This window comes from Phyllobates terribilis, unplaced genomic scaffold (assembly GCF_046119375.1).
Source record: "Phyllobates terribilis strain yellow unplaced genomic scaffold, ASM4611937v1 Scaffold_2__4_contigs__length_985480577, whole genome shotgun sequence".
NCBI lineage: Eukaryota > Metazoa > Chordata > Amphibia > Anura > Dendrobatidae > Phyllobates > Phyllobates terribilis.
Window position 1 is genome coordinate 76,218,566 of NW_027362762.1, and position 23,130 is coordinate 76,241,695.

Consider the following 23,130-nt stretch of genomic DNA (forward strand, 5'->3'; position numbering starts at 1 on the left):
CATACCAGGATTCGGATGAGGGGCCATGCATACCAGGATAGGGATGAGGGGTACCATGTATACCAGAATAGGGATGAGGGGTGCCATGCATACCAGGATTAGTGGTGAGAGGTGCCATGCATACCAGGATTGGGGGGTGAGGGGTGCCATGCATACCAGGATTGAGGGTGAGGGGTGCCATGCGTACCAGGATTGGGGGTGAGGGGTGTCATGCATACCAGGATAGGGATGAGAGCAGCACATAACAGGATGGGGGAACAAGATGGGGGCAGCACAAATACCAGGATGGGGGCAGCACAAATACCAGGATGGGGGCAGCACATACCAGCATTGGAGACCATATACCAATAAAAATGCTCGCCACCCGGGCGTAGAATGGGCTCAATAGCTAGTTGCATATAATTGTCATAGGCAGGACCAACACTAGAGACCCCCAAATCACTCCAATCACTCTTGCCTTGACTAACTCCATCTGTCTGTATATGACATAGTCATCCATTTATTTCTAATCCCACTATAGCCACCCATCTGGGGGTGAACTTGTTGCCCAAAGCAGGGGTTTCAGCATTAACCACAAGACCCTCTACCCTTTCAATAAAGCATAATGTAGTTTGAACTCGATTGACTTATGTCTACCTTTAACCTTAAAAACTAAGAACTATAATAGTTGTCAGATATACAGTCACTCATTTAATTACCCCATGTCTTCCCTCTTCTCCATCAATTCAAGTAGTGATGTACAGCACTGCCCCATGTCTTCTCCCTTCTCTACTAATAACAAGTAGTGATGTGTAGCATTGCCCTATGACTTCCCCCTTCTCCACCAATACTTGTAGTGATGTACAACATTGTCCTTCTTCCCTGTGCTCCAATTAGTTGCACAAAAACATTTAAAGACCATAAGTCCCCATCTCAATAGCGCCCTAGACAGCTGCCCTCTTTGTCTACTCCTTTCAACATGAAATGATTGATAAAAGAAAATCTTAGATTGCATTCAGACAAAATAGGTGTAGTGTCCCTTTAATACATATGAATGGAACAGTGATGATGCGATGAAATTACTTACTCAGTGTCATCGCCAGGAGGAGTAAGAAACCCCCTGTGCCACCTGTAGCCAGGAGAGAGAAGGGTAATATCAGGAGGTCAATGGAGTTATGAAGAAGGACCACTGCCAGTGCTGCTCAAATCATTAAACCCTGACCAAAATTACAAAAAAAAAAAAAATCATGAAAAGCAAATCCAAGATCCAAGCAGTGCGCAGAGGGCGCAGAGACTTTGGAAGAGACACACTGCAGAGACAGACATCCAAACAGTGACCTCTCCTCCAATCTGGAGCGAACCCTGGAGTTCTGCTGCACAGTGGAAACTTGGTGCCAGTCTCCTGCCCTGTGAGAAGAGATCGGTGCCTTCCTTGCAATCCTAATTTACTGCACACAAAACAAGGCAGTTTTGGAGAAGCGCAAACTTAGAGCCAGTATTCTGCACAGTCAGAAGAAATCAGTGCCAGCTGTAAAAGTCTACAGCTCTAGGGTGCAGACAGAGCATTTCAAGAAATCTCTGCAGAACCATCTACATATCAGGCACAGGAAGGAAAGAAGAGCAGCTATAAGCAGCAGACACAGGAGGAGAAAGTCCTGCGCAAGCAACAGGCAATACAACTTTTATCTGGAGAGCTATAGAGTAAGGAGGCAAGTATATACCCAGAGAGAGGGGCATTGGAGGACTGGCTCCTGGTGTTCTGCCAGTAGGAACTACCTGAAAAGTGGAATTCTCTGACTTTATGATAGATTAGTTGCAAACATGGAGGATACAAATAAGCAGAGTCCTGGGATATCTCAGGGTCCAGGGAAGGAGGACATCAGATACTTAGCTAGAGGGTCCAGAAGCCAGATGGACTTTTTGCAGGAAGTCACCGAAGACCTGTCATTGGATAGTCTTCTATATGAGAAACCAGAAGACTCCTATGAGAAGAGAGGAGGACCATCTCCTGATAACAATGAGCTGGATAATGTCCTGGAGTGCATCCTGGACTCTTCTACATCAAGCCACCACCACCACCACCACCTGTGGTCTGGCTGTAGTATTCCTGAGGTACATGACATAGCAGATGTTAAGACTCTAGCTGAATCCAAAATTGGCATGGTCGATATCAAAGTTTGGACAGAAGCCAAAGCATCTGGAAAGAAAATGACTCAAGAGAAAGCCAGCCTGGAGGACTTTACTGGAAACGGGACATCTGTGAAAAGTGGTGTCTTAGGAGTTGTGCCCAGTAGACATCCAACCCTGGCACCTGAAGTAAATCTCATAACTATGCCAAACTTGGATATGAATGTATTATACCTATGTACTCAGGAAACTGAGTTGGTGAAAGCCGAAGGTCATGACCAAGGGTCTTCACCCCCAATCCCATCCCAGCAGTTGTCTCCATACACATCACAGAGCTCCAGTTCACACCCTGAGGATGCCCAGGTCAAGCAGGAAGGACCCGAGGGCTTATTATTTCATCCTAAAGAAGAAAGTCCTCTGCTCCAGGATTATAAATTATGCTCCTCTGTTCCTGCCACCCCTGAAACTAACCAGTCTTTGGACTTTATCCTTTGCAAAGCTGAGTCTGCAACAGTGTATCAACCCTTTAGACCCAACAGAGGTAAACCAGCTGAAAACAAAATCCATGTTGTACCTTCTTCTTCTAACCCAACTCAAGGCATCTACCATCTTTCAAGTCTTAATGGACAACAACAGCATGGGCATGGCTACCAGGCAGGAGGGATGAGAGAGACCTTCCTACCCCAGATTGATCTACCATATGTCCAGTACATCAGGTAACTAATAACTTGTGATTTTTAATATTGTTCATTGTGTTCGAAAATATTGACCTAGATTATTAGAAATAACATCATGTATTATAATATATTTGTCATTTCAATTCACATAATACATTTGAAAAATTAAAAAAATCACTTTTTTAAATAATTTATTTTATTTTTCTATAGTTTTTTTTTTTTAATGCTTTCGCTAAGGAGAAAATATTAGAATGGTGAGATCTCTTTTACAGGGGTAGCCAGGCTCTTTTTTTCTGATTCAATGGCATCTATGTAAATTAAAGGCTTATCCCATCCATTCTGGGCTCTGATGACCAGCGCTTGGTTAAAATATTAAAATCAGATGTCACTCACCCTCTCCCAGAGCAGCGCTGTTTACTGGCTACAGCGGTGACATCACGACTATAGCACACATCACCGCTGCAACCAATCACTCTAAACAGTGACTTAGTTGTAACACACACATAGCATAAACATCTCTTGAGAATCTCAAAATCATGTCTTATCTCAAAGATGGTGGTCATCTCATGCCAAAAGGAAAGGTAATAAAGGAGACATTGGCACATTCCCAATAGGACAGCCATAACTCCCATAGACCAGGGTTGCCAACCGTCCAGAAATTGCAGGACAGTCCGTAAAAATTGGTCACTTTTTTGCCCAATCCATAAAAGAAATTGAAGGGTTTTTTGTGATTTTTTTTTAAGCTGAAGAAACTTAAAGGGGATATCCAGGACTTCGTGAAAAACAAAAAATGTGCCCAAGCACTAACAGGCAGGTAGTTGCTACTTACAGACCGCTCCTGACGCCGATTCAGCAGCCTCTGCTGACGTCATGTCAACATTGCGGCAGCTTCTTTTCCACTCCGCTCCGTGCCGTTGACGGCGTAGGACTTCAAAGTCGTTCTGATTGACCACCAGATTCCCGTTGCCCAACTGGGGGAGCCGACTGTCAATCAGAATGACGTCGGAAGCCACGCTCCGTCGACAGAGCTAGGCGGAAAAAAAGCTGCTGCTCTGTCGACGTGACGTCATCATAGGCAGCTGAATCCCCGGCAGAGGATGAACGGCGCAGGGCACAACAGATAGGTAGGTAGCAATTTCCCGACTATTAGTGCTAATGCACATTTTTGTTTTTCCCAAATTTATCCCCTTTAAACAGATTATTTTGACTCCAATTATCATCAGTTTACAGTTTATAGTGAATGCAGCAAATGTCTTCATATCAAAATTATGGGCTGTAGCCATGATCACTTATAATCAGAATGATTTATTATGGTTTTCCAATGTCAATATAAAATAATATTGTCTGTCCATGATTTTTAGGTAAGCTGTCCAGAAAAAATTAAAAGTCAAGTCGTCATCACTGCTGCCATAGAGTGGCAGCGCTCAGTGAGTGTCAGACCCCCAGTAATGTAAGATTTAGCAAATCTTTAAAATAAGTCCTGGAGGCAGATTGTCAGGGAGATCTATGTCCGGCCCATAGATCTTAACAGCTCATATACATATTAAGAAAAACATGGATTTCTCTGGAATAAGACATCGGATCGCAGATATCAAGGTATCATTTTATTCAGCCTCCTATGACCTACATGCCTATATAGACGGCTTAATAGGGTTGATTCTCCTGACAGATTCCCTTTAAGGACCAAGTAGATTTTATTGTTTGCTCAATTGTCACATTCCAAAAGCCATCGCATTTTAACTCCTTCCTTATGTTCATTAGTTTTTTTCCTCACCCCTTCTTCCAAGAGTTAAAACTTTTGTGTTATTTTTCCGTCCCCATAGACATATATGCAGGACTAGTTGTATTTTCAATGGCACCTTCACTTTAACCGTATCATTTACTGAAAAACAAAAGAAGAATTATAAGTGGGGAAAAATTGGGCTAGAAATGCACAATTCTGCCATAGCTTTTTCAGCTTAATTTTTACGTCATTAAATAATGTACAGTAAAAATAAACTAACAATGTGAATCTCCAGCTCAGTTCCATTATCGTGATAGCAAACTTATATTTTTTCTTTTTTTTTTTTTTTTAACTGTTTTTATTATTATTTTTTTTAATCTTTACAAAGTATTGGTTTGTGTCCCAGAATTTATTTTTCATTTTTTGTTGATAGAGCTGTGTAAGGGCACTAGTTTGTATAAGCAACATTTCGGAGGTACATGCCACTTATTGATTGCTTTGTTTTGCATTTTGTTTAGGGAGGTGCAGTGGCCAAAAAAAAAGGAAAGTCTAGAATTTTGATTTTTGTTTTATATTATATTGTATGGCTTAAATGTTTATTTTTATGTACTTTGATGTCATTTAATATTTCCATTTCCATAACACTAGGTAATAGGACATCTCTTATGTTAATGTTTGAACATGGTAATTAATATTGTTAGTGCACACAGTGTCCACTTTCATATAACTGGCCCTTTGTTGCCTTACTTTGTTTTGTTACTTTATAGCGTTATTATTACATTTATTACTATTTAGTACTATCATTTTATGTGCATGCAGCAGTTTTTCCTATTAATACTATTGGTTTGCTTTATGTATCCATTCTTTTCATCTTGGGGCCATAGGTGGTTGCCTATATACTCTCCACTTTTGACAGAGGATGTGACTTATCATTTTTGTAGCCTTCCATGTCCCTACATTGTTTATTTCTATAATTTTCCCCGCACAACCTGCTTAGCATTGTCTTTTTTGGGCTTTGCCCCTTTAACCCATACAGCTAGAATCTCACCTCTTCTCCATTTGTTTACTACATACTGTGACATAGTCACTGGTAAAGTGCTGGAGGGGAGATATGTTTCCCTGAGGCTATATGCCTCAGTGAATTAAAACCGTTCAGTTTCCTCCAGCATGTTATGTGCAAGGAGGGGTTAAGTCACCATTGGTAAAGGGCATGTTTTTATGAGCACAACCATAGAGTGGGCGGGAGGTTGTTCTCCATATCTCCAACCCAGGGTGTGGTCTGGGGGGGTTTAAATACTCAGCCTGCTGAGACATTGGGTGGTCAGTGTCTGGAGAAGTAAGCTCCAGTGATGAGCTTGTGTTTGTTTTATCTGAACCATGTGGAGTTGCTGAACTCTCAGCAGGCGGATCCCTGCTACCACAAAGACTGTGCTTTTGTGTTACCATTTTGCTTTGTTTCCCTGTTTTGCCATGTTTTCTTTATTGGACTCAGTGTTGGTTTATGCTGCATTTTTAATAAACCAGAAGTTTTAAAGACACAGTGTTCCTGTGTCTACCTCTATGTGCAACTGAGTGAGCGATCTACCACAATATTTAATGTTCATCTATAAATTTATACCTTGCTAAATTATTTTCAGTGTAATTTCTGTTTTTGGACAGGACTTTCCTATTTACATGAAGGAATTCCCTATACTATGTATTTTAGTGGAACATAGGGCAGCTGCAGACAAATGTGTAAAAAAATCTTTCGAGTTTCATCCAGAAAACTCAGTCGGTTTATTTCTAATTTTCATCCCTGTGCCATGTGTATCCGTTTCTTACATCAGTTAGACATGGATATGACGCCGATACGGGCGGTTAATTCATACTGAACATGCTGGGCCATGTCTGTTCTCTTTGATTGGTGAGCCACGTAATAATCATTATGTTACACCTCTGATCAATACATGGTGACTAATGTATTATGCACTTTATTAGATATTCCATGTATGTTTTTATACTTGGGCCTCTATTCATTAAAATGTTTTCACCAAATCTTTCATTAAAGTGTTTTCTGGTGTGAAAACAGTTTGAAAAATTGCAACTTGAAGTTGCACGAAAATGTTGAGACTTTTGGCGTTTTCAAGCCAGTCCTGGTAAGAATAGGCAGAGCATAGGATGGAGGGGGCGTGGTGAAGCCCACCCAATAAATTCTTCAAAAGTTACGCCACTAATGCTTCTGAGCCAAAACATTGCCATTGTCTTTGTGGGTCATTAAGCCACCATTTTTTTTGCATTGTACCTTGCTGGGAGTGCTGCCTACAGTTTTTTAAATTTTAGATTGGTTGATACTGTGAATAGATTCCGACTCCGGTGTTTGCCGTGTGGTTTATCTGTTGCTGAGCTTCTTCTATATTTTACTTTTATTCTGAACGAAATGAAGACCAGGTCACTCTGCCACTTGATCTAATGTGATTCTTAGTATTGTTCTTGACTCCTCGCCTGTGATAACTTTCACTGTGCAGAACACAGGGACCCAGGATAACGGCACGTGGTGAAATTCTCCTATTACACAATGATCTTCCTCGATCACTTTTTAGCGCTTACATATTGTATCTATATCAAACTCCTTATAATACTAAAAGTAATATGATCTTATTAGATAGTTCTAACTCTTTCATATGCAGGGCGCACAGTTTAGAATATTGGTGACACTGTAAGAAGGAAGACTTGCCTAGGGCCAGGTGTGGAGCTTCGGCGCCAAAACTGCCAGGGTCCTGCCCAGTGTGCCAGGGGACGGGATTAAGAGTGCACGGGGGACTTCCTGGACAGTGCTGGGGGACAGAGGAGAGGGACGGAAGAGAGGAAGTCAGGTGTCTGGGTTCGCGCGAAAGAGACAGTTGGTTGTGGAGAGCAGACCCGCAGTTGGGGAGAAACAGTCGGACCTGCCGACAACGAGAGAGAGACGTACTGCCCTGTCCTCGGTGAAATAGAGACGTGCTGACCTGTCTGCGGTGTCGGACGAACGGGTGGCACAGCTTGCGGCAAAAACAAAGGACGTGCGGTCTGTACCGGGCCTACAGAAAGTGATCGTTCAGTTACCCGCATCACCACAGTTTTCCAGACATCTGACGGTGACCTACGGGTGAGGACGCACCCGGGATTAGTGATCCTAACGCAGTTTGTTGTACGCCGGAGGAGCTTGCTACAGCTCTTAAAGGAGTCGTGACTGCGGTCGTGTGGTCAAAGGACTGGGGGCCCAGTGTGTGAGACCCGAGACCGCCCACTGCCGCCAGAAGACAGACACCCTCCGGAGTGAGTGTCTGAAGACGGACGTAGTTATTGCTAAAGGACATATAAGTGCAAGCCTCCAGTAATCTACCTTCTCTTATTCAGCCTGAAGTTCTGGGACTGCGCTGTATTGTTCATCCTTTCCTTTTATAGTTAAACCACAATCGTTTATTGTCCGATTTTACCGTTTTATTGTTGTGTTACTTAAATTTACCTCCATGCGTGGAGAAACCAAATCTTGAATTAAACCTCTGCCATACTCTCTGCGTGCTGTGTGCGGCATCCGAGCCTTTTAACATTTGGCGTAGTCGGCAGGATGTCGTCCCCAGACTCAGTTGCAGGCATGGCAGACCAGGCCAGCGCGAGAGCCCCTACAGCTAGCCTACCCCTGGGCGCCATGTTGAATAATCTCCCAAAGTTTACCGGAGACAACATGATGCTGTGGGATTGGGTAGAACGGGTTAAGAGCATGTTACGGATGCACCCAATGACCCCTGATATACCAGCAGAGATAGCTTTGCTGGCTTTAGAAGGAGAAGCTCGATAGTCAGTAATGTTTTGTTCCCCCACTGACCGAAATACGGTGGAAAAAGTGGTACGGATCCTAGAAGAAATGAATGGGGACCCTACTAATGTGGCAGAGTTAAGGATGCGACTGTTCCAACAGGTGCAAAGGGAGGGGGAGACTGTGACCCAATATGTCAACGCCCTACAGAGTGTGTACACTTACATCACTAGGAAAACGAACCTAGAAGACGTGGGAGTGGGGCCCCCGGACCTAGTACTTAGGGACCAGTTCGTAGCCGGCCTCAGAGATGCGCAGCTGAGACAGGCCTTGCGAGAGCGCTTGCACACCAACCCGCGTATGACATTTCTGGAGGCAGGGGCAGAGGCCCACGTGAGGGAACAGGAGATGGGGGTAGTGACCCTGGCAGGGATGGTCCGGGGCAATGCAGTGCCCCCGTCGCCCACGGCCGAACCAGAATGGGCCCGAGAGATGCAGCGGGAGATCCAAGAAATGCGAGAAGAGTGGTACAATATTCGAGTGGCTCAATCAGTGAGAGCCGGAACAGTTGACCCGAGACCCCCGGGCGAAGTAAAGGACAAGCCCAGACCCCTGGTTGGAACAGAGCCCAATCGGGTGGCCCGACGACCCCCTGCAGACAGGGGACCAACGTGTTGGAATTGTGGGGGCATGGGGCATTACGCCAGGAGCTGTGCCAGTCGAGGAAGGCCTCTGTCCCGGCAGCCGTTAAACTGATGGGCTCCGGGTGTGAGGGACGCAACCCGGAGCGGAGGAAGGCAGTGAGTCCCGAAGACTTAATATCCATTGTGGACCGAGCTTGGCGGACAGGCGGTTCACTGCTTGATCGACACGGGATCTCAAGTGACCACCATGGGAGAAACTTATTTCCGTCAGCGGTACCCAGAGATGGCACAAAATGAAAGGAGTCCCTTGATAAAGCTCACAGCAGCTAACCAACTGTCCATTCCGATCACAGGAGTAGTGTGGTTACGCATCCGGGCGTGCAGACAAGATGTGGGAAGAAAAGGAGTCATCCTGACAGGCGGAGATGCCGGCCCAGGACCACCAGTGACCCTCGGTATGAACGTGCTGAAGGAAATCGGGCAGATCCTGATTAGGGAACCACGAGAGCTCATGCTAGGGCAGTGGAACTCTAGAGCCCCTCAAAGGAAGGCCCTCCAGCAGTTGATCAGGGTTTACTCAGGCGCAAGAGACCTCGTGTGGGGGAAAAGTTCTGGGAAAGGTGATAATGCCCGACACCAACACCCTCACCTTACCACCAGGACAGACAGTCCTCACTTTGCCCATCCGAGCCTGCACCCCACTAGAAGGGGTAGTGATTCAGATCGAGTCAACCACCGTGGACAAGGTGCCACCGGGTCTATTGGTAGCGCGGACCTTGGCTACCGTCCATAAGGGAAACGTGGTGGTACGATGCGTGAACCTGAATCCGAGTGAGCTCATTCTTCCTGCCAGGACCGAAATGGCCCAGATCCTGGGGATGCCAGAACAACTGGAACCGCCAGATGCGATACAATTGTCAGCCATAAGAGGGGATCCCTGGACCCTGGCGATCACCGTACGATCGGGGTCTCCTCGACCTCAGACTAAGGATGGTCGAAGGATCCTAGAACAGATGCGTGCTGATTTGACAGGGCTCACGACGGAACAGGTGTACCTGGTCGAAGAGATGCTGGGACGGTACCAGGACGTCTTTGCCCGACATGAGGACGACTTTGGATGTACCGAGGCCATCACCCATGAGATCCCTACGGGAAATGCTGCTCCAGTACGGGAACAGTATAGACAGATACCCCCGCAAATGTACCAGGAGGTGAAGGAAATGCTGGCCCATATGATACAGAACGGGGTGATCTGGGAAAGCCAGAGCCCGTGGGCGGCTCCAATCGTCCTGGTCAGGAAGAAGGATGGAACCCTACGATTCTGTGTGGACTACAGGCGGCTAAATGCTTGCACCGTAAGAGACTCGTACCCTTTACCCAGGATCGAGGAGTCTCTATCCGCCCCCAGGCAAGGCGAAATAATTCTCCTCCCTGGATCTGGCCAGCGAACACGACTGCGCCAAGACAGCATTCGTGTTGCCCATGGGACTCTTCGAGTTTAATCGGATGCCTTTTGGCCTAACCAACGCTCCCGGGACCTTTCAACGCTTGATGGAGAGATGTTTAGGCGATCTGAACTTTGAGGCCACACTGATCTACCTTGATGACATCTTCGTCTATGCGTCTACCTTCCAGGAACATCTACGACGATTGGAGCAAGTCTTGAGTCGCCTTCGAAATCACGGCCTGAAGGTGAAGCCACAAAAATGTCATATATTCCGCAAGCAGGTTGAGTACCTCGGGCACACAGTGTCCGGTGAAGGAGTCAGGCCCACTCGGGAGAAAGTGGCCGCCGTGCAAGAGTGGCTCACCCCGAAGACTGTAAAGGACGTGCGGGCCTTCCTAGGACTCGCAGGGTATTACCGCAGATTTGTGAAAAATTTCACGCGCATTGCTAATCCGCTACTGGAGCTCCTTCAAGGGATACCTGCGGGCTCGAAAAATCAAACAGTGAAATGAGGAAGAGAACAGGAGGAGGCCTTCAGGGCCTTGAAGATGGCCCTGACGGAAGCTCCCATACTGGCCTACGCTGACTTTTCTCAGCCCTTCGTTCTTCATACCGATGGAAGTCTCCTTGGTCTAGGGGCCGTGCTTTCGCAGGAGCAGGAGGGGAGAGAGCGGGTGATAGCATATGCGAGTCACTCCCTCCGAGACTCGGAGAAGAACCCAGACAATTACAGCTCCTTTAAACTGGAATTGTTGGCCCTAGTGTGGGCAATGACAGAAAAGTTTGCGGAGTACTTGTCGGGGTCTGAAGTGTTGGTGAAGACAGACAACAACCCGTTGGCTCATCTGGAGAACGTGAAGTTGGGAGCCCTGGAACAACGATGGGTGGCTCACATGGCTCGGTACCGGTATAAGATCACCTACCGGCCTAGGGCTGAAAACACGCATGCTGATGCCCTCTCCAGGGTGACCCATGAGCACCCCGACCATGACCGAGACGAAGAACTGGAGGCCGAAGAGGTGCCCAGCTTCCGGAGGGTTGGCAGCCCGTTGTCCGCTACGCAGGGACAGATCGGGGAAGTGAAAGAAGGACACATGTTGGGGCGGCCCAGGGACGAGTGGGTACGGATACTGCAAATGGATGGAGAGATTGCGCGGTTGCGACAGTGGGTGGCTTTGAAACAAGTCCCTAACCGCGAAGAAAGGGGGACCCTGACGCCAGAGGGGCTGAAGATACTGCGGCAGTGGGAGAGACTGAGCCTGCAGGACGGCTTGTTGTATAGACGGGTCTAGTTGGTACGGGAGTTCGGCCCCACTTGGCAAGTAGTGGTTCCAGAGAGTGTGATCGGGACACTGGCCAAGGAAGCACATGAGCGGGGAGCACACTTTGGACCCGAAAAGACCTTCCAGTGGCTGCAGAGACTGGTGTACCACCCCCAGCTAAGAGTTGCAGTGGAGAACGTCTGCCAGAAGTGCCGGAGTTGTGAGTTGGTGAAAACCCCAGAGCAGCGGGCTCCCGTCCAGACCATTGTGATGGCTGCTCCCTTAGAGGTGTTGATGATCGACTACCTGACCATTGGGCCGGCGCATCTCGGGTATGGACATTGCCTGGTCATGACTGACCACTTTACGAAATTCGCGGTGGTAACTCCTACCAGGGATCAGACAGCTGAATCTGCTGCCCAGGTTATCTGTCGGGACTTCATCAGGGTCTATGGCTGTCCGAAGAGAATTCACTCCGATCAAGGAGCCTGTTTCCAAGGACAGGTGATGGAGGAGCTGCACCGGCTATACAAGATCGAGAAGTCTAGGACCACCCCTTACCATCCGCAAGGGAATGGGTCTTGTGAACGCTTCAACAGAACTTTGATCCAGATGCTTCGAACCTTGGAAGAAGATCGGAAGGTACGCTGGCCAGAGTTTGTGGCCGAGCAGGTGTGGGTCTATAATAACCGGGTACATAGTGCCACAGGGTTCACCCCCTACACCCTGCTGTTCGGACAAAAGGGTAGGGAGATCACCAAGCTCGAACTAGATCCCGTGGAGGACTGGCCCCAGACGGGTCCATCTACCTGGGTCCTGGAGCATCGGCACCGGTTGCAGACTCTTCGGAGGTTGGTGCAGCAGAAGTTTAAGGAACATAGGCACCATGAAACGCCACCTCTTTGGGGGACAGCCCTTAAGTCGGGAGAAGGGGTGTTGGTACGGGACAAGAGACCCTGGGGCAAGCTGAGTAGACGGTGGAAGTCGACCCCGTATCGAGTGAAACGGAAAGTTAGTCCTGAAGGACCGGTGTATGAGGTTCAACCTGAGGGGGAAGAAGCGGCTCCAACTAGAATCGCTCATCGAAGCATGTTACGGCCCTGTTTGTCTAGCGATGAGGAAAAGAAGGAAGAACTCAGCACAAGGATGAGAGATCCCACACTCAGTGCACCCGTCTACGATGATGAGGAGGAAGAGATGATAGTGGCTGCGATCCCCAGTCTCACATCGCCCACAGCTTCCCACACGAGAGAGGAGGGCCCAACGCTCTGTCAGGCTGGGCCGGGCGAAGTTGGGAACCCAGCGACTCTCAAGTACCCTTTTCTCCAACTGCGTTACACCGGTCCGAACGATCCACAGCTGGTGTGCCGCCTATCCGCTACAATCAGGATCAGTTCATCTGGAAACGTATCATCCAAGAGTTCAGAGAGTGTGAGCGCCTGGTGAAAAAACTCTCGCCTGTGGAATGGCGAGCTCAAAGGGAGCGGGAGTGTAAGAAGGAAGACTTGCCTAGGGCCAGGTGCGGAGCTTCGGCGCCGGAACTGCCAGGATCCTGCCCAGTGTGCCAGGGGACAGGATTAAGAATGCACGGGGGACTTCCTGGGCAGTGCTGGGGGACAGAGGAGAGGGACGGAAGAGAGGAAGTCAGGTGTCTGGGCTCGCGCGAAAGAGACAGTTGGTTGTGGAGAGCAGACCGGCAGTTGGGGAGAAACAGTCGGACCTGGCGACAACGAGAGAGAGACGTGCTGCCCTGTCCTCAGTGAAATAGAGACGTGCTGACCTGTCTGTGGTGACGGACGAACGGGTGGCACAGCTTGCCGCAAAAACAAAGAACGTGCGGTCTGTACCGGGCCCACAGAAAGTGATCGTTCAGTTACCCGCATCACCACAGTTTTCCAGACATCTGACGGTGACCTACGGGTGACGATGCACCCGGGATTAGTGATCCTAACGCAGTTTGTTGTACGCTGGAGGAGCTTGCTATGGCTCTTAAAGGAGTCGTGACCGCTGTCGTGTGGTCAAAGGACTGGGGGCCCAGTGGGTGAGACCTGAGACCGCCCACTGCCGCCAGAAGACGGACAACCTCCGGAGTGAGTGTCTGAAGACGGACGTAGTTATCGCTAAAGTTCTGGGACTGCGCCGTATTGTTCATCCTTTCCGTGTTATAGTTAAACCACAATCGTTTATTGCCCGATTTTACTGTTTTATTGTTGTGTTACTTAAATTTACACTCCCTGCGTGGAGAAACCAAATCTTGAATTAAACCTCTGCCATACTGTGCTGTGTGTGGCATCCGAGCCTTTTAACAACACCATAAATACTCCATGTCCCAGCAATCAAAGTGCCATAGATGACCATCTCCAAGAGGTGCCCCCTATAAACATACAAAGCACCAAATTATTCCATGTAAACAGGTTTGTCATTTACGGTGTTTATTGTATGGTAAAAATTATGTGACCACATGATACTGCTGGCCAGTACGATTATAGAGAAACCAAGCTTGTATAGTAATAAAAGAAAAATCAGAACTTTGCAAAAAAAATTGTTTTTTTCGTGTTAAACCTTATATTCCTCAAAATCTTCATCAGGTCATGACCTGGAATGGCTTCCAACAGTCTTGAAGGAGTTCAAAGAGGTGCTGAGCACTTGTTGGCTGCTTTCCCTTCACTCAGTGAACACTCTCAATTGGGTTCAGGTCGGAATATTGTGGCGGCCATGTCCTCTGAAGCAGCTTCTATAGCAGCCTCTATCCCTCTCATTCTTGGTCACATAGCCATTACCTAACCTGGAAATGTTTTGGGTCATTGTCCTGTTGCAACACAAATGATGGTCCCCCTAAGAGTAAACCAGATGGGATGGCATGTGGTTGCAGAATCCTCTGGTAGCCATGCTGGGTAAGTGTGCCTTGCATTTAGAATAAATACCCAACAGTGTCACCAGCAATGCCATCGCACACACACACTCACCATCACACCTCCCCCTCCATGCTTCCCAGTGAGAATCACACATATAGAAACCATCCGCTCACCTTCTCTGCATCTTACAAACATATGACAGTCGCTACCAAAAATCACAAATTTTGACTCATCAGACTACAGTTCAAATTTCCACTGATCTAATGGTCAGTCCTTATGTTGTTTGGCCCAAACAAGTCATTTCTTGTTTGCAGTCCTCAGTAGTGGATTTTTTTTAGCAATTTGGCCATAGAGGCTGCTTCTTGGTCTCCTCTGGACAGTTGATGCTGAGATGTGTCTGCTACCAGATGTCTGTGCATCATTTACGAAGGCTGTTATTTGTGGTGCTGTCAATTTGTATTTTCTGAGGCTGGTAATTCTGATGAACTTATCCTTTGCAGCAGAGGAAATTTTTGGACTTCCTGTCCTGTGGCTATCCTCATGAGAGCCATTTTCATTATAACGATTGATTGTTTTCATGACTGAACTTGAACTTGAGGACACCTTCAGGTATCTAGCAATTTTCCAGATTGACTGACCTTCAAGTCTTAAAGTTGTGTTTGACTTTCTTTGTCTTTAGTGCGTTTAGTGATCCGTGCCAAATTCTGGCTTAGGGCACAGCACTGTATGGAGCTGTGTACCAATGCTGCCTCTGCAAAACACACGTCATGGTCATAAACACTTTCTGGAGGCCACAAATGAAATCCACAAATTAATTCTTGATAAGGTATAACTGTTCATTAGAAGCCATTCCAGGTGATTACCTGATGAAGTTGTTTGAAAAAAATGTCAAATGTGTGTAATCATCAGAGTAAAAGGGGTGATGCCTATTTTTATATCCAAAGGTCCGAAGATCCTGATCAAATGTCACAATATGGCTTTGACTCGTTACCACAGAAGATCTGTTTAATTTGTGGAGATGAAGCCTCTGGATGTCATTATGGGGTCCTCACCTGTGGAAGTTGTAAGGTGTTCTTTAAGAGAGCCATAGAAGGTAAGAATTCTATTACATTATTTTTAGATTTGAAATGAGTTTTCTTGGCTTAAAGTATTGACGTCTTATCCTTAGGATAGGTCCAACATCTGACACTTCCACCGATTAGCGGGTGACAGCCATATGTAAACAGTAAATGAAGTGGAACACCACAGCACCATTCACTGTGTAGTCGCTTTTCTTGGGTCCTGCAGCTTACTTCAAATCCACTTCCATAGGAGTTGAGCTGCAGTACCCAGGAATGGCCACTAGACCGTGAATGCTCCATGTGGTGGTGTTAAAGTAGAACTGCAAATAGATGACCATTGGGGATGCCGGTTGTCAGACCTTCTCCAGCCTCGGGTAGGTCATCAATATCTTAATAGAAGATGAAGAGAGTCAGTTCACCCACTGGAGGATTCGGAGGCATGGAACAATTGGTGCCTACACTGGTAGCAAAGATTAGGAAAGAAAGGTAAATCCAGCTTGCAGGATGATCAATGACTAAAGACGATTGTGTCTGAAACCCGTCTGCTTTTACAATTGTTATGTAGTTGCAGTTTTTTAAAAATAATTTTTCTAATAAACAAAATTTGAATTTTTAAATGGATGTCACTGGAAGCTGGATTTACCTTTACTAATCAACATCTTGAGCCTCGAAGCCCCTTTAATCTATGATGCTCAACCATTTTTTTTTCATCTTCCCTCTTTTTTACAATGACCACGAAATAGTGGGATCCAAATTACAAAAGGCATCAGGGATAAAGCTTGCTAATCAAGCATGTCGGGCACCAACCGTTACATTTTCCCCGTGGTGGCGTTGCAAGGAAACCCCGTTTACCTGGTTCTATTGCTGCTGATTACAGCAGTCTCAACAGTTTAAGCAAAAATATATAAATAAGTCACATTTTTATTATCTAATTTTTATGGGCCAGTAATGGACAGCCCCTTTAACTATTCTTGAATCCTCATAAGAATCAATATTTAGTTGCTTCTACTTTGTTTTAACCATATAGAAATGGGTTTTATAAACTGGACAACTTCTTTAATGAAGAGTGACTGTGCGTATCCCTTGTCATCTGCCAAAATTTACGTCCTTGGCCATTTTTTTTAAGCTTAATTTAGTTATGACACAGTTCGCTAAATATGTTACTTGTAATCTGCACCTTGAGTTCTTCAGAAAGCAAACTTTCTGTGATTTTCAAGGATGATTGCAATGGTAAGCACATTCCTCTGGAAGCAGATATGGTAGAAAAATAAGTTTAAGTAAAAGAAAAGTTCACTGTGATTGCGGTCCTTTTGGTCATGGTCTTGGACATAGGTAGTTGAGGCTGCGTTTACGTGTGTGTAGAAATATATTTTCCTTGGTTCATGAATTTAAGATGTTTCTTTGCAACTATATGTGATTCAAGCTGTGGAGTTTTATTTCCTTCTTTGTCTTTTGTGCAGGAAAGTAAATAACTACTTCTGTAGATGAAGTAGTGGCATGGTCAGCTTGGTCTCCCAAAATATTATTAGATCTTCCATAAGCCCAGGCTTTAACGCAATAATGGTCTCCTCAGTTTCAGCAACTATTATTCTCGCGATCACTGGCCAACTGAAGATACCAATGAACTACATTGGAGTGGAGGAACTTGAGCGGGGGTGGGACCTATTCATGAGGTTTAGAACATTGGTGAACAAGGGAGGATAAATCAAGAACAGGAGAAACCTCCATCACCCTTCTCTCCCAAAATACATGGGTAGTAAGAGGGGAGATCTAGCATTGGACACTAATGGCTGCAAATGAGAAGGAAGTGATGTTATAAATCAACAAATCAAAGGGAAGATATGTTGCTCATTCTTTTCTTAGGACTCATCTGGCTTGAATGATTGTAAGGGACTGGGAAAGATGTTACCCTCATTTTCTGTTTCCAGCAATGTAATTCTTCATTTGTGTAAGGGGGCAGTAAGACGACCGTATAAATCGGAAGGAGATCAGACCGCAGTGCACGGACTGGCCGGCGGCTCTCCCAACCCGAGTGTGACAGCTGCATAGAAATGCATGTAGCTGTCACGCTCAGGGTCAGGAGAGCCACTGGCCAGTCCGTGCACTGATCTTGTTCCAACTTATACGGCCGCCTGATGGTGCCCTTACGAACCTTAGTGCATCATTCTGCGAGATGTCTCCTGTGGATTTACATACAGTGCCGTGCAAAAGTTTTAGGCAGTTGAGAAAAATGATGTAAAGTAAGAATATAATTTATGTATATCAGTTAACAAAATGCAAAGTGAATGAACAAACGAGAAATCTAAATCACATCAATATTTGGGATGACCACCCTTTGCCTTCATCAGGGACGTAATATCTGACCAACATGTAGGTGGGGGCCCAGGTCAAAATTTTGCTCCGGGGTCTACCAGACTCTAGTTACTCTACTCGTCTTCATCAACAGTTTTAGGTACACTTGTACATGTGTAGCACCCTGAGGATTCGGCTGCTACAGGGGTATTACGCCTCAAGCCAGAGGTGTGATATTCCACTCCCGGGTAAGGATGGAGTGTGGAACTGAGCTCAGTTAGCTGCATGCACTACACACATCCCATTTCCGAGGAACAGACCGATGGTACTCCCACTAGAGAAATGTGCAGGTACGACAGTGTCTGTTCCTGGCTGGAGTGGGAGGGGGGTGGAACATCCCAGTAGTGTAGGGGCAGATAGGGGGAGCAGCCTGGGTAAAGTTAGGAGCTCATTGGGTGCTGGTCACCTGAGCTCACACATAGAGGGAGTATATAAGGTGGGCACCATCTTAGATCAGGGTCAGTAAAGAGTTGGCAACAGGGTACCGGATCCCAAGCTGGCAGAGGCTACAGCACACCTTAGCCAGGAACCGGAGGTCGTGGGCAGGATCTGCCACGATCACCCACTAAATCCACCCGGAAGGCAGACCACGAATAGGGTCAGGGAACCCAGAGACAAGGGTTTACCACCAAGAGGCCCGAGGGAGCCGGACATAGGTGGATCCCTGGTGGGGAAGGCCAGAGAAGAGGACAGGACAGAAAGGGAGCTCAGGACCACGCTCCAGAATCACCTGGGGGTTGGCCGAGTCCAGGACCTGGTGGACGCAGCACGGCTCGGGTGGTCACTTAAGGCCGGAGTGACCAGAACAACTGCAGTAAGTAAACAAACCCTGAACTGCACAGCCCGACTCTGAGTCTCATTTCCATCCCCGCTGCACCACCACAACCCCCATCCTCTGCGACTGACCCCCTGAGGCTATACCCCTCCCGTTGGGGGTTATACTACCTGAGCTGCACATACATCACCAGCCTCAGCGGACCCTGCTGCAGCGGCGGCCGTACTGACCGCAATTCAACGGGTGGCGTAGTCGACACAAAAGAACATCTAGTAACATCATAAGGACTGCCACACACTGAGCTTGACACCCTGGGCACGGACCGGGTCACAGCCACTCGGAGACTACAACCCCCATCTGATCCGGCTCCGGGTATCCGGGTGGCCCAGGGGGCGCGTCACATGTACATAGTTTCATAGTTTTTGAAGGAACTCAGCAGGGAGGTTGTTCCAAACATCTTGGAGAACGAACCACAGATCTTCTGTGGATGTCGCTTGTGCAAAAGTTTCTGTCTCTTCATGTAATTCCAGAGAGACTTAATGATGGTGAGATAAGGGCTCTGTCACTTCCAGGACTCCTGTGAAAAAACAAGACAGGCACCTGAGGAGCAAAAGTCAGGAAAGGACTCCAAGGAATGAGTAAAGGTGGGTGGTTGACCTATTGAGACTGACAGGAGACAGGGAAGATGTAGGCCTGTGTGTTGTAGAGTGTGGCCATCTTGGGATTGTGACGTCAATGGAGCAAACCTCACTGGGTATGGGGTGTGGAAACTGTGACAAGGAAGGTTGCTACTTAAGTCGGCATACTGGGTGTCACTAAGGAAAAGCTGGGCCTGCAAAGTTCCAGAAGTTATTTATTCTGTTACATCTGTTTATTGGAAGACTTTGTAAATACATTTCAAGTTATTTTAAAGACACTTCTTTGTCACTTCGGTGGCTTTTTAGGGAGCCTTTTAACCTCTGGCCATATTCCTCCTTAAACTATGATGAAATTGTGCCAAACCTTATATCTCTTGACATTGAATTTCCTTTTGACATTGAGTCTGTGCTTTCTACTCAAATTTTAAAATAATCCACATTTGCCAAAATGCAGACTTTTTGGTACTTTGTTTCTGTGCGGATTCAGCGAAATGGAGGTTTCTGGCCGCCATTTATCTAAACCATAATGTTCCATCAAATAAATTAAAAAATCCTCATCTCACCTCACCACTCACCTCTCCAGGCCCTCCGCTACTCACCATCACCTGTCCGATCCTTGTTGCATCTTCTCATATCCCGCCACTCGTGTTGGAATCTTAACACACTGCGTAGGACTTCCAGGTGTCATGGCTCCCGGGAGGGTTCTGCGCAGGCGATGCAAGAGATCAACGATGTCATTGCATTCTTTTTTCTTGGTAAATTGAGAGTGAAAGATTAGTCCCAAGAGGACAAACTAGCAGATTTCTTTGATGAGACATTTTACAAAATTGCCTATTTTGATGTGTACTTGATTTTGAGCTAAAAATAAAAACAATTATCAATCTTTAAAGATTACCTGTCACCAGGTGTAAAATAACCAGTTTTTGCTCTTATTTGAATCCCGCTGTTCTGTGTTTTTTCTTTTTTTTTTAATTCACCATCCAGAGATATGGGCCTTTTTATTTAGTGCTATTTTTATGGCCTTTACAAATCAGAGTGGCGCTAAAGGTAATAATGCAGAGCAGCCTAAAGACACGCCCCAGAGGATCCCGTGATCACCTTCTAAGGAGAATAAATAATTGTACCAAATAAAAAACCTATATCTCAGGAAAAAAGAAAAAAAACAGGTTACTAAGATGAACAGTGGAAATAAAACGAGAGTAAAAACTGTCTACATCAGAAAAAGGCACAAAAAATCAGCTCACCCTTGAGAAGATCCTTTGCACAGATACTTGTACAAGAGATCAGCAGAAGCAAAATCGATTTTCTAGTATCAGATTCCTCTGTTAAAAGACACAACTTTATTATACAAAAAATATATATTTAAAGAAGTTGCAACTTCACATCCAAAAAATCTTTAAAAACTAGTGCAGACGCATTTCAGACGACTGTCCTTAATCATTGCATGTTAAAATGTGAGTAGGACGGCATCTTAAGTCATATCCTGTGAAAACACCTGACTGGAAGAAACCAATCACCTATAGAACCAGCAAAGAGGCTGATATGACAGATCATTTATAATAGAGTTTTTCATATAACTAAAAACAATATCAATTAATGTAATACAGAGCTCTAAGAGTTAATCATAATAGTATATTAAATCCTGTTGAATATTAATGCCTAACGGAGATCTTGTTTGTAATACGTATTGCAGATCCACCAAGTCTCACGATTTAGTAGCTTGCGTTTGAAGTCTCCTACTCTATTATATTGTTTAACTTTCTCTATCGCGGTTACTTGCATTTGTACAGTGTTTTATTCACGGCATCTGAAAGGTGACTCCATATACGAACCTAGTGAAGACTAGGGGAATATAAATAAATAAATATTTTTAATGATATGTTTGGAGTGACACGATGTAGCATACAAAGTAGAATTAGTGGCAGTAGCTTTTCTGTAGGGAGAAATATTAATCACTCCTTCAGAAAAATTATGAGTCAATGTTATATCCAGAAAATGAATAGTTTCATCCTGAATAAGAGATGTAAATTTTAAGTTCATGTCATTTTCAGTAATGTATTCTAAAAATTCTTATGCCAGTACACTAGATCCACCCTATATTAGGAGCAGGTCATCAATATAACGACCGTACCACCTGATATGGGAGGAGAAGGGTTTGGCGTCGGAAAAATTAACCCTGAATATATAAGTATTAGTAATAGAAGGAGAGAAACCCGCCCCCATTGGTGCACCTTGTTTCTGGAGAAAAAAATTTCTATTGAAAGAAAAATAATTGTCTTAGGAATTCCACTGATGTGACCATAAATTCTTGTATTTGTGGAGAATAAGAACCGTATTTGAAAACATTTTTGATAGTGTTTGTGACGCGCCCCTGGGCCTGTGTCGCGCTGCGTTGCGCACGCGGGAGCTTACCCGGAGCCGGATCTCTTGAGGGTTGTAGTCTCGTGGCGGTGACCCGGTCCGTGCCCAGGGAGTCAAACTGGACGGCAGTAGATGTAGTATGACTACGCCACCCGTTGAATGCAGCTTATGGAGCTGCCGCTGCAGGACAGTCCGCTGAGGCCGGTGGATGGATGGTGCAGCGGGGATGGTATAACCCCCAACGGGAGGGGTATGGCCTCAGGGCAGCCGACGTGGATGATGGGGGTAGCAGGAACCACTCAGAGACGGTGCGGTGTAATTCAGGGTCTTTACTGGTAACAACGATAGACCCTCCCGGAGTACTTGCTAGCGAACGGGGCCTGGTCAGTCCTTGAGCAGATGGGATCTCCCCTGGCCAGGCGGAGTTGTAGGCCTCCCAAACTGACTGTACTCTTCTGGCTACCTTGCTAGAAGCGGATATAAGTAGCCCACGTCCCTGAGTGTACCGTGTGGTGCTCACCCGTATGGCCGGTGACTCGGGACCTTCTAATGGCTTCCGCTCCACGATGGCGGTGCTGGTCCCACGCGTGTGACCGTGCCTTCGGGCTTCTTGGCCAGAGGACCTGAAATCCCCTGCCTGACGGATTCTGCTGCTGGGTAGGAATTAGTCCCCACAGCCTCGGACTCCGGGTCCGGTAAGAAATCTTCTCAGTCAGGGCGAGCTCTGCAGCTGCCAGCCCCTGACTCGTAGTAGTATTGCTCCCACTGAGCTTCTGCTGTTTCTTCCTATGCTGCTTCTTGTCTCTACTCTCCTTGACTGCTCACCCTGCTTCAGCCCCGGGTTTATATAGGGGAAGTTCTTCCCCTCCCAAGACTGGGCAGGAGGTGTGGCATGCACAGGATCCCTGACCAAAGGACCTCCCACCTGCTCTCAGACATAATATCTCTATCACTGTGGCAACCAGACCCCTGGGGTGTCACATTCCCCCCTAGTGAAATTTAGTACTCCGGGACTAAACATATTTTAGAAAAACATAACAAGATATAACAATAACAATACAATAAAGAAACACATAAAGGTGGTCACGGCATGTCCGTAACCGGGTGCAGTCTTTGAAGAAAGCAAGGTGTCCATTTCACCAAAACAGGGAGACGTAACCAGGTAGGGGTCTGTCCTACCCCGAGTCCTTAACAGTCTCTAGTCCATCCTGGGTTACGCTCCAACTATGTACAAGGATTCCCGGTAAATCCACCAAGGATTCCTAAAAATAACTGGAAACACAAAATTATACACAAGCAACAATACACAGATAAACATAAATAAAACAATTTATACACTTCAAATCCTCCAGCGTGCGGGTAACTGGCCCCTAGTGGCCCTAGTGGACCTACGGAGCTGACTGTCTGGCCCTGAACTACAGGGTGTAGGAGCTGTCAAGGGTAAACTGGGCAGC

At 46.3% G+C, this 23,130-nt stretch overlaps 1 protein-coding gene across 1 annotated transcript in view; it reads left to right on the forward strand.

Annotated features, from left to right (window-relative positions):
- The first annotated feature begins 964 nt into the window (after positions 1-964).
- The window catches only part of PGR (progesterone receptor), a 194,084-nt gene continuing 171,918 nt past the window's right edge, over positions 965-23,130 (forward strand). The window contains exons 1-2 of the mRNA XM_073662139.1: positions 965-2,822; positions 15,434-15,582. Of these exons, the coding sequence (XP_073518240.1) occupies positions 1,801-2,822; positions 15,434-15,582 (1,171 nt within the window). The 5' untranslated portion in view covers positions 965-1,800. The remainder of the gene's footprint in view (positions 2,823-15,433; positions 15,583-23,130) is intronic.